Raw genomic sequence first — 12044 nt, forward strand, 5'->3', positions numbered from 1 at the left:
TCCAGTAAAGGCTGTGTTTATTTCCTGCTTTGATGATAGAGCTTGGACTTCAGGGGCCAAAAGCTGCTAGGATCCAGCGTGGATGTAGATTTTCGCTGCACTGGTTTATGGAGAGGCATCAGGCTTTGGACTTTTTGGTGCAGTAGGAGCGGCTGTGTTGTTCGCTATTCATGCTGTGGAGTCGCTGGTGTGTGGGAGCCAAACACTGGATGGGGCTAACTAGATTCCTCTGCCAGCTCCAGGATGCTGTGGTACTCACAGATCAGGATGTGCCAGGATGGAGAGCTTTTTGATACAAGGGAAATGGTGGTGCTTATTTCCTTTTCAAACAGTACAGTTCAGAGTCTGGAGGCCTCAGTTTTCTGGACCACACAGAAGGTCTGGAATCCAGGGGTTTTTTGAGCTCACGCTCTGCGTTATGTAGCAGGTTGGGATTTTTTGGTGCAGTAAGGAACAGCTCCTCTTGTCTTGGATTTGGTTGACACAATGTAAGGGCTTGCGACCAAGAGTGAGCAGGATCCAGTTAAATCCAGGTTTTACATTTTCCCCTCTTAAGAAAGTAAGGCTTCGACATTTCCTGCCTGGGAAGTGGTGCAGTTTATCTTTAAGGAGGCTAGAGAAATAAGAAATGAGTCTCACGTTGCATGGGTGACATCACTGGCTTTTGGCTCAGCGCTCTGTATGCTCTGTCTGTAGGCTTTAGCCAAGGCTGCAGGGCTCGGTGTTTGAACAAGGAAAGATTCCCAGGTGTACGGAAGATTGGATTCACTCTTATTTGGGTTAGAAACGGTGAAATGAGATTTCTAAAGCTTGGGGACTCCAGCTCGCCTTCTGTTGCACTTGATCTCTACAAGATGGGTGAGTTATTCCCATTAGAGAGAAAGGGAGAGGAAATTTAAGGAGAAAAAAATATGTCTGAATACATAACTGCTGATGCTGGGGATACGATTCGTGTGAAGCTGCTGAGCTAAAAATCTCAGCTCCGACGTGGAGATCGGGCCATATGGCAGAGAAATGGTGCAGACCGAAAGCTGTTGACAACAGTTAGGGGCTGCTTTCCTCTCCCCGTGTAAGGTGTGTAGCTTTTTTGTGCGCGCCCCCCCTCCCCTTCCCCACCCCCCCCCCACCCCCACCCCCCACCCCGCCTCCCGGTTTGTTTTGGTTTGATTTCCCCCGACCTCCCTCCCCTCCCCGTTCCTCAGCATCCTCCCAGCCAGCCGTAGCCCTGCCTGCCTGCCTTCATCTTGCAGATGGCTAACGTGCCGCCGTGTTAGGAAAACTGTGCACAACACATCCCAGCGCCGGGGAGGAGGAAGCCTTTCAGATACCGGCGGAAGGGGGGGTGGGGGGGTGCGTGTGGAGGAGCGATGCCGGGGCCGAGGGCTGCTCCCGGTGCTGCCTAGCGGAGTGCAAGGCCGGCGGCGGGTCCTGCCGGGCTGGGCTGCCCCCGCCGCCCCGGAGCGCCGGGGAGGGAGGGAGGCATCGCCGCGCTGCGCTGCCGGGCTGCCAGCGCAGACCACAGAAGCAGGCGAGTGAATGGCAAGGCTGGCAACGAGAAGCCGAGGTGTTTCCGAAGCCAAGATGTCAGTGACTGTCGGCGAAGTCTGCTAAGGGAGAGCCCCGTGCGTGCGGCGCGTCCAGCCCCCGCCGGGCAGGTTCTGTTTCAGGCAAGATTTCAACCGGCGGCAGCAGCAGCAGCGACAACAGATTGCTCCCCCCTCTTGCTCCCTCCCCTTCGACCCCGCTTTAAACCCGAGCAAGTGACTGACCGTCCAGACGATGATGCTCTTGCTGAGCCACTGACAAAGAAAAGGCAAGTCACCCGTTCCTGAAACGGGGATAACCGGCTGCTTGCAAGCGGGAGATCTCTAGCTGTTGAACTTTTCTGTCCCGTGATGATGCTGTGGTGAGCCTGCTGGTCTGAAAGCCATCTCTTCTGGATTTCTGAGCTGACCAGATTGAAAGAGATTAATGGACTGATCAGCTGCGGCTCTCAGGTCTCTTCAGGGCGGTATATCCCTTCAGCCCCTGCCGCTCGAGTGCTTGTGGTGAGGGGAACAAGACATCTTTGTATAGGTGGGTCACTGGCTTGCTCCTGTTCAAGGTGGAAGGCTGCGCTTCTCCTCGCCAGGTCTCCTCCGCAGAGAAGAGGCAGATGAGACTCCAGGACTGCCTCCAGGGCAGAACTTTGTAGCGCTGTCGGCAGTCCTCTGCAGCGTGGATGTGAGCCACAGGAGTTGGGGATGTTTGAGGCAGTCTCTGCCAAGTGACACCTAGCAGCTGCTCTGGAGGTTTTTGCGTGGTCTCACACTTCAGGGCTTTGCCAGTTGTGAAGATGTCCATGGTGTTTCTGTGAGGCTGAGGTATGGCTGCTGGAAGGTTACTGCTCTATGCTGGCCTCTCTTTAGCTCTGTGTGCCCTGGGCATGCTGGCTGTGGCAATCTGCTCTGACCATTGGTACGAAACTGATGCCAGGAAGCACAGAGAGAGGTGCAAGAGCATCACCACTAAGAGAAATGATCCTGGCTTCATTTATAACTCCAACAACAACCTGCCTCTCAGGGCCAGCAGGTCTAGGTTGGACCGCTGGGAAGGGAAACTCCTCTTGGCAAGAAACAGGAGGCAGATCTTTGCTATGAGCGCAGTTGATGAGTGCAACAGACAGTACAACTCAACCAACATGGGGCTCTGGAGGAAATGCCACCGACAAGGATTCGACCAAGAGCTGGAGGAGCTGATTGCCAAAGGTAAGGGCTGTTTTTTACCAAATGAACATGCCAGGCCCTCCTGGGCTAAGCAGAGGCTCAGCAGAGCCCTTTGGGCTCACAGATGGGAGCTGGCGTCTCTAGACAAGTGCCTCTTCTTGCGATGGGTGAGCTGGCCTGGCTAGGCATCGCTTCCAAAAGGACCACCAGGGCAGTTCTCCCATGGGGTCTCTACTGCTGAGGCATGGGGTTTGGGAGCAAGAAGGCGGGGGTGTGAGCAGACACACCCCAGAATGTCTCTGTCATGTTGCTGTCTCTCTAAGCTTAATGTAGTCTGCCCATCACCATGGTATCAGATTATTTTCCACATACAAATAAAAAGTATTAATAAAGCAGACACTGGATTTAAAAAAAAAAATGTTTGACCCTGGTGACTCAGGCAGAGTACATATTATTTTATTGGAGGCTACATATGTCTGTATTTCATCCTTCCCTTACCGAATGCCCCCAAATACACCATTTGCAGTGCTCACATGTAGGCTTTTTCTATCCTCAAATGGAGAGTAAACAAAGAGAAAAGCTAAAGAGCAGGAGGAAACCCAGCCTGCTGTTTACACTGAGCTATGTTTTGGAATATTTTCAATGTCTACAAAATATTGTATGAATTTATTAGGAGTGTTAGAAAGGAATCGTGTTCTCTTGGGGTGGAGATGCATCTGCTTGCCTGTAGCATTTTTGTGCAATGTTTTTTCTTGTCTTTTGGTCCTTCCTCTTTTTTTCCCCAAGGTACCAGTTCAAGGTGATGGTCAGTTTGCCTCAAATATTTCTTTGATGTGAAGTATAGGAAGGGGAGATGGGCGTAAACCCCAGCCTAAACATCTTGTCTACAAAAGATGTATGTTTTTGCAGGATGACGAGGGTTTCAGTAAAGGATGACAGCATCTTTGCTACCACAGCATGATTACTCTATACAACAAAATAACGTTTCCCTCCCATGGTTCCTCTGTTGCATTCACATGATTTCCCAGTGGTTTATGTCCATTGCAGTGAAACCATTGCTTCTTGCACCGTGCAATCTTTAAAAATACTTGTTTTCTAAGTGTGTTCTCTGTCCCAAACTCCCTTGATAGCCTGCATTAATTCCCTCTTCAGACATTGCAAGGGGAATTATTGCTCAAAGCTAATTATTCATGAGGGATATACTCTCACATGTGTTTGCCAATGTATACATTTTGTTCCATATGTTTTAAAAGTGAGCAGTCGAGGTGGGTAGCATGGTATAGACTTACACTGAAACAGTGCAAACAGGTGGTGTACCAGGAAACCTAGACGGCTGGCTGGGATCCTGCCAGTGCTGCTAGTGACCCTTAATGCCTAGTTGCTATGAAATGCTAGTTGCCTATGAAACGAACTGATGGCTTCAGTCCCATTTGTAATGGACAAATGAACATGTCCAAAGCTTCTCAGCACCCCGGCACCCTACTGCTAGTTTCAGAGGGAGGGATTCCTCTGTCTAGGTGAGAGCACAGACGTGCTGTGCTGGCCGCGGAGAGCTGGATCGCTCTGCCACGTGTGCTCGCTGTGCTCGGGGCATAAACAAAGAAATTCAACCTTGACAGCAGGCGAACGTGTCACCGGAGCTCACCTTTGGCAAATAGAGTTTCAGTTATTAGGGAGGCTTTTCATTTTGGAATAAGTGAGACTTGTTCCTCTTTCACCGCCTGCCTTGTCCTGGGTTCAGGAATGTCCGTTCTCCTGCCAGAAACTGCTGAAATCGCCTGGCACTGGGTTATGTGTAATGGCAGCTCTGCTGAGTGTTAACCATAGAGAAAATGTGGCAACTCAAGCTGAGGTGGTTAAATGCAGGAGAAAATAGTCTTTGAAAGGTTCTGCTGTAATTTGTGTTTGTGTGTGTGTGTGAGTGTGTGCATATGAGTGTGTGCATGCGTGTGTTTTTGTGTGTAGTGAACTAATCCTAAATATACAACATTCAGCTGGTAGCAAGGGATTCCTGGGCTGAGGTACAGTGTGCATTCCTGCACACATATTCCTGGACATATGTGTCTGCAGATGGCCAGATAGCCACTTCGCAGAGTCGCTGCCCCAAGGTCAGAAGTGCAAATTGTACACATAAGGGAGGTATGTGCACATATCAGTGTGTGTCACTCCTTGCCTTCTTTAAAGGTTTTTTGGTACCCATTTAGCAAACTTCATTGTACACTGAGAGAAATATATTAAAGGAGGGAGGGTTGTAACACTGAATACCAACGTTATAGTTTGTTTGATGGTATTTCTGGAGTGAGGATCTACCTATGCTATAACCCTCAGCCATGATGAGGAGTCACACATGTTAGTGCTAACACTGTAGTGGTGTGTTCCTATTGCACCTCCAGATTAAAACACAGAAAAGCAAGTATAATGACAATTCGATAAAATAAACTGACTTGCTCAGAAAACTGGAGATATTATAGGATTGCTTGTCCACTTTATGATTTGTTAATTAAAAAGAACTGATGGATTTTACTCTTCCTTTACCAAATGTAAAATACTCATCTGTTAAAAATCCTTGCATGCTGGAGTCACTGAATTAGAAGGAGCCAGCTTTACATGGGTAGTCAACTAGTGTCCCTGTTCCTACTTAAGGCCAGCTACCAGACTGTTTCTTTATGATCCTCAGCTGTATGATGGAAGTGGAATAAACACATCTGCCGTCGCTGTCCAATGTTGAGAACAGCCATGAGCTCACCACGAGGCAGGTATTCCAGGTTCATCCGGGCAGCACCACCTTGTTTTTCTAGTTTTTCTTCCATGGCAGACGCTCATCTGGAGTTAGGGGTTGCAGGGGTGGGTGCCTAGGCAGAACATGCCCTGTGCAGGTATGAAGAGCTACACATGTTCTCTCCCTGTAGTAATCAAATACTCTGACTGGGGTACATATTTCTGTATAGATTAAATCTCTCTCTGTATAAGCTCCAGGGCAAATACCATATAAAAGGGATGTTATTGGTACATAGGCTTTTTATTCTCCCTCCTCTGCCAGCTGTTAATTTAATCTAGCACACCTCTTCCGGAACTGGATAAAGTAATGCAGGTTCTGGCCCCAAATATTGTGTGCAATGCTATACATAATTGAATGTAAATGCTATTAAGGACTGGTGTATTTTTTTTTTCCAAGCTGGACAGGATCTAAGCGATCCAATTGTTTTGAGACAGATCCTACATTTTTCCCTAGGCAAAACTTCCAGTATTGAGAATGGTAGGTTTGTCTATGAAAGGATAATGAAAAATGGTCATTAAGAGCCTTACTAGCTTTGCAAATACCCTGCAGTTATTCTGCTTATGAACTCTGCTGAAATTAATATAAGCTGCAGGCAATCGCTTGTGGCAGGATCAGGCCCTGTGGTACTTGGCAGTATTCTGATGCCAGTGGTTTTAAAAAACAGTTCTGTTTCTGAATAGGCTGGGTCACTTCTGTAATTCTATTCAGTATTTATTAGTTTTTACTTTCAGGCAAATAAATAAAAACCTTCATGTTGGATTTTCCTGAAAAAACTGGAGGTCTGTTACTTCAGATTTCTTATGGATAGATACAATAGACCAGGGGTCCTCAAACTACGGCCCCTGGGCCAGATACGGCCCCCCATGGTCCTCAATCCGGCCCCCGGTATTTACAGAACTCCCCTGCCCCCCTCCCCGCCGGGGGTTGGGGGGAAACCAAGCAGCCGCAGATGACTGCCTGCCACTGCATCCGCGCGCCGGCCCCCTGGTTAAAAAGTTTGAGGACCCCTGCAATAGACACTAATGCATATACAAAATACTGGGTCCTATTTATATTTCTTCTATCCCTTTTTTTATATTTCCATAGAACCCAGGTGCATATTTCAAACAAGACAATTAGATAAATAGGCAATGAACTGAAACAGATTGTCACAAGTAAGCGTACTCGGGGAGAGGCAGGCAGGCGTGAGACCAAAGGCCTGAAGAATATTCTAAAGCTACATCAAAATTAGGCAGTAAATCTGTTCTCTTTGTTATGAATGAAAAAAACCTCACAAACCAATACAATCAGAAACAACAGAAATTACAGTCAATGCATAAATTATAGGAGTTGAACATGCAAATCCAGGGCTCAGTCTTGCTAACTTTTACTCACCTGAATAATCTTTATTCCTGTAAATGGGCTGCTTCAACTGAGGGAAGGCACTCTTGTACAGAAGTACCAGTAAAAAAGAAATAGCTTGCAAAGCTGGTCCTCTGATTCTTTTTTTTGCATCTGATCAAGTCTTTTAGCACCTTGGGACCAGAGTTTGCCTCCTGATCCCTAAAGCCTTGCAGAATCAGGAGATGCTGGCTCTGGGTTTGTTCAGCACTATACTCTAAGCTTCTTCCGATTTTCAGGTGTCTGTCTAGTCTCCTCCATGAATTAAATAACACTGATGCTTAAGACACCTTTGAATATAGTGTTCCCTTATCCTATGAGATGCCTGCTTACTACTGAGTTTCTAGCAAAAGCAGCGTTCCTGCATCCCACCAAAAATCCCAGTGAACCAACCACCTCCACCACAAAGCTAGCAGAGATTTGAAATGCAGGCAGGTGCCCATTTGTGGCTGGGAGAAGGCAGCTTGTGTCCTGCTTTGGCAACCAGCAGCTCATAACTCCTTGTATATGACTTGTAGTGACCCAGAAACAAAACTTGAAAGCCAGAGTCTTGTTTGCATCCTGCAGGAATGTTGCTCAGATGCTTTCCTGCACTAGTCAAGAGGAAAACACGAAACAAAAAAAAGTAATTACATAATTTAATTTAAAAGGTACAATAAAGTAGATGAAGAAGTTGCACAGTAACCAGAGTCTGTTCCATTTATACAATTACTACTCAGAGGACCTTTCATCTCACTTTTGGAAGACTGCCAATTAAACCTGTCTGGATGCGGCTCTGCTGCCTGCCATTGGAATCCAATTCTATTAGAAAAAAATAATATTTACAATGACCTTATTATTTCAATCCCTCTTTCACCTTCCTTCTTTCCCTGAGATCCGAGGACATCGTAGTAAATCGTATTTTTGAAACATTTTATTGTGAGTATACTTAGCCCATGCCACCACTGGAGAAAAAAAAAAAAGCAAGTAATTCCTGTGCAGTCTACCTGTACCCCAAATAATATGCAAGACTTCTGGGATGAGATAATTCTCTGTTTTGATTTGTCGGATGTATGGCACAACTGAGGAAGAAGGCTTAACAGGACTACTCTGGCCGTCGCTAGGGATTATTTATACACAATTGGAAAAGGCTGAAGAGAGTCTACTTGCAGCTATCTCTAGGAGTAAAAAGATGTATTTTTATAAAACTGCTTGCAATACTTTGCAGTGTTGTAGATTTGACTTTTAAAATGCAATGGTTTTGCCAGGTCAATTAGGACAGCCATTTTTTCATGTAACCTTCATACATTAAAGAATCCAAATACTTTGTTTAAAACACGTGCTTGAAATCCCAACCATTTTCCAAATGGACTCACTATAAAAGAGACTTTATTGAAGTCTTGATTCTGATCCTAGCAAAGTCAATATTAAATGTTTTATTGAATATGGTGATGCAGCAAGTTCAGGCCTTTAGTGTTTCCTTTGAGGATAAAATTGTCCCTGGATAGAAAGGCCACCACAAGGTCTGTGCTCCCTTCTGTCACAGCAGAGTTCTGCTGGAGGGAGCCAGTGAAATTTAAGCAGTAGACAGCCTTTGAGTTGAATCTTGGGCTGCCCAGGTATTTAGCCTTCACCATTTTCGATGCTGTAATTAGTCTGTCGATGCAGATTGGAAGTCAAGCAGCTGCACATTTCTAAGATACAGCAAAGATATCCTCTTGTTCAGAGATTGTCTAAAATCATTTAATGGATGAAATCGCTGGTGTTTCATGCATGTCAGTTCCAGGAGGATTTGGCCCATTGTTTCTTAAATAAGCAATTTTAATATTTTAATTGCATCAAACTTAAATAGCAATTCATTAAAAGGTACCTTTACCACAAGTAATGAGAACCTGACACATTCCTCTGACACATCTAAGATAATTAGTTTGACAATACATATTTGCTAAAAATACTAAGAACATATATGTGATTTAACAGAGCTGCAACTGTTTTTAATCATGCTGTTTTAAAGGGCAAATTTCAATCAAGCTGTTGGCTTTCAAGCAAAATTGCCAGTGAAGACAAATGGAAATTTTGCCTGAGTAAAATTGACAGGATCGTGCCCTTCTCAAGAGGAACTGATATTTGCAGAGCTGCCTGCAGGACTGCATGCTTAATTCCTGTTCATCTAATTGAGCATCCAAATCCTTTTGAGAAATCTCAGCGTTTTTATCCTTTCTGCCTATTGCTTAAAAACTTTCTAAAAGGTGTGGAGGAAAGGTTTAATAGGAGTGCAGATGTGTTCTGTTTACTCTAAAAATAAGAGAGATTTTTTTCCTTAAATAGAGGTGAAACGATCTGAACTATTTTGTCATCTTCAGCAATAAAAATCCATATTAATATTGCTTTTTCTAATTGGAAAATGTCTTTCGGTGCACTCAGAATAACTTCAAGAGTGGAATTAGTTCATTAACTCTTGCAGAGCCAGTAAATGAGGAAGAAGACTTCATGTTTTGTAGGTTCTGCAAAAATAATGACAGTCATTTATAATGCAAGTTACTTAATGGCTCGTTGCTAACAAGGTGTTGCTGGAGCCCTTGAGTACATATTCACCTCTTTAAAGAGCAAGAGAAAGAAATGAGATGGTCTTTCTTAGTTTTTGAGGAAATAATAAATTAAGAATGTGGATTCCAGAATCCAAGTGCCCTTAACAGACCATTCAGAATAAAATCCACTTAAAAAAAAAACGAATATAAACCAGAATATTTTTCTGCAGGAGAGAAATCAGACTATAAAATGGAAATTTCCCCATTTTCTTTCTCATAAAGCCTAATTCTTCCACAAATAAATATTCAGAATTGCCCAGCTGAGCCTGCTGAAATCATAATCCTTTGTAGATAACTACCAAAATAGATGGAAGAAAGGTAGTACTGCCATTAGGGCAGGGCTTACAAAGTCAGAATTCTGTCTAAGCTCTGCCATAGTCTTTCTTCATGACCTGAGGCAAGTGACTTAATCTCTCGTACCTCAGCTCAGTAGCAGTATAATAGGGATTTCGTTCATTATTATTAATACCAGTTAGAGTTCTACCATAGGATTTATGAGCCTTAATCATGGATCAGAAATCATGGATCAGAAAAATGTCTCTGTCCTTTTGACATGTTGCTGCATTTTAAATATTGGCAAGTAATGCAGCCTTAGGAGAGAGTACAAGGAGACGACAAGGTAATTATGTTCAGCATGACCGGTAGCAGTTTTAAAAGACCTGCAGGCTGACCACATTTCTGTAAGCACCACAAAATGTGTGATTCCTAGAAGAGTTGTAAAGAAGCATGAGGAGGAAGAGATGCAGGTATTCACAAGATGGTCTTCCAAATATTGAGGGATGGCACCAGAAAAATCATGGGTCATGTCTGCTTGAGAAATTAGTAAGTAGGTGGATGGGGTTTGACCTCTTTGGTTGACTGTAGGAAGAAGTTGACATTTCCTTAATGAAGACAAGTAGATTACGCTAATGACATAGCTATTGGGACAGCAGTCTACAGCTGCCAAGAGAAATGACGTGGTCGGAGTGATGTGTTGGGAAAATGATATTTCTAGCAGCATCCTGAATGGATGCACGGAGGGCAAGATCACGTTTGTAAAGGTCAGAAAAAGAAATATTGTCGTAATAAAGGCATGAGATAATGAGAGCCTGGATGGAAAAAGAATATGCAAACCTTAGACATCCTCTGGATCAACAGATGTAGTGAGAGACATGAGATGAAGAATGTTGCTGCAGTTGTTAACCAGAACAACAAGGAAACTCAGTATTGGCTACAATTATAAAGAGGGGAACTGAAGAGAGCATATAGTAAAGAATGGAGAAGAACAGTAGGAACTCTGTTTTAGCTACAGTAAGATTAGTTTGATATCTGTATGTCTATGAGGGAGTATTAGAGAGATTGTGGGTATGGACCTAGGGAGACATGTGTGTTACAGGAACGAATGTGAAAACCTCTGCATGGAGATGGTAGTGGAATCTATGTTTGTGATAAAAATTACCAAGGAGTAAAATACAGAAAAAGAAAAGCCCCATGAACTTCTAGCAGAGCTGGGGGAAGAATAACATCTTTTGGAGGATATGCAAAGGGAGCAAATTCAGAGGTAGTTGCAAGAGAAGTGATTAATGTCATGGTAGCTGAAGAAAGACACCATTTCAGATTAAAACAGCACAGGAGACTACTGAAGGTAGCAGATATGCTGCAGCAAATGAGAACAGAGTATTTAGACTTTGCTGAAATTTGCATAGTACGTTAACCAGAGACTTTGGCAGCAGCAGTTGCAAGGGAGAAAAAGTTGCACTGAACTGGTAGGGCGGACTCCAGGTGGCGTTCGTACCTGGTGTATTCAGAGACGTTGGTGATAAAAGGGAGGAGAGAAAAAGACACAGTATTTAGAGGGGAAAATATGTGTTTTAAGATGAGAATATTTTAAGAAGAAAGAGATTGAATGGTACTTGTGTTATGAGACTAAAGAGGTAGAGGGGCATGAGAGGTCAAGGAGAAGAGAGAACAAGAGGACAAGAAAGCCATAAGGAAAGCCAGGAGATAGGGTAAGACTGGCTCAGTGGGAAATAAAAGAAATGAGGTAAGAGAGCTGCATAGGAGGTTTTTCATCTGTGGGAGAGGAGAATGAGAAAGGAGTTGTAGCTGGGGAAGAGGAATCAGAAAGCGAAGCTACTGGAATAGGAAGATCATAGTTTGCTGTTTTTCTCATGGAAGAACTGGGTGAAATCCTGTGTAACAGCTGAAGTGGGGGCTGGAGGAGGCAGGAAGGTCTGAGGAATGAGCCAAATGTGGCAAAGAGGTGACTATGACTGTAAGGCTGAGATTTAACTGAGCTGAGCTACAGTAGTAAGTCTAGGAAATGAGCAGAACTGACTGGGGGAACAATGGGTTTGTAGTGGAGAAAGTTAGTCAGGCAGCAGGGCTCCCACTAGAGATGCTCTGCTGTGTGAGACATGGCAAAGACCAGCTGGTATGGGTCAGTTCAGATTTGGGATAGCGGGGCAGGAGTAGATAAGGGAACGCAGGACAGAAGGTCTATGAATGAAAGAGTGCAGCGTGGATAACATCAGTATGTGGAGAAAGGAAAGAAATGATAAAAAGAGTGATAAAAGACTTGAAAGCAGGCAAGAAGTCCTTAACACCACTGATCTGAGAAGATAGAAAGGCCAA

The 12044-nt window shown here is 44.4% G+C and overlaps 1 protein-coding gene across 1 annotated transcript in view; it reads left to right on the forward strand.

Annotated features, from left to right (window-relative positions):
• Nucleotides 1–1161: 1161 nt before the first annotated feature.
• TMEM178B (transmembrane protein 178B) overlaps nt 1162–12044 on the forward strand; it is a 237268-nt gene continuing 226385 nt past the window's right edge. The window contains exon 1 of the mRNA XM_056341439.1: nt 1162–2747. Coding sequence (XP_056197414.1) covers nt 2366–2747 — 382 coding nt within the window. The 5' untranslated portion in view covers nt 1162–2365. The remainder of the gene's footprint in view (nt 2748–12044) is intronic.

The sequence above is a fragment of the Falco biarmicus genome, chromosome 5, assembly GCF_023638135.1.
Source record: "Falco biarmicus isolate bFalBia1 chromosome 5, bFalBia1.pri, whole genome shotgun sequence".
In the NCBI taxonomy this organism is placed as follows: domain Eukaryota; kingdom Metazoa; phylum Chordata; class Aves; order Falconiformes; family Falconidae; genus Falco; species Falco biarmicus.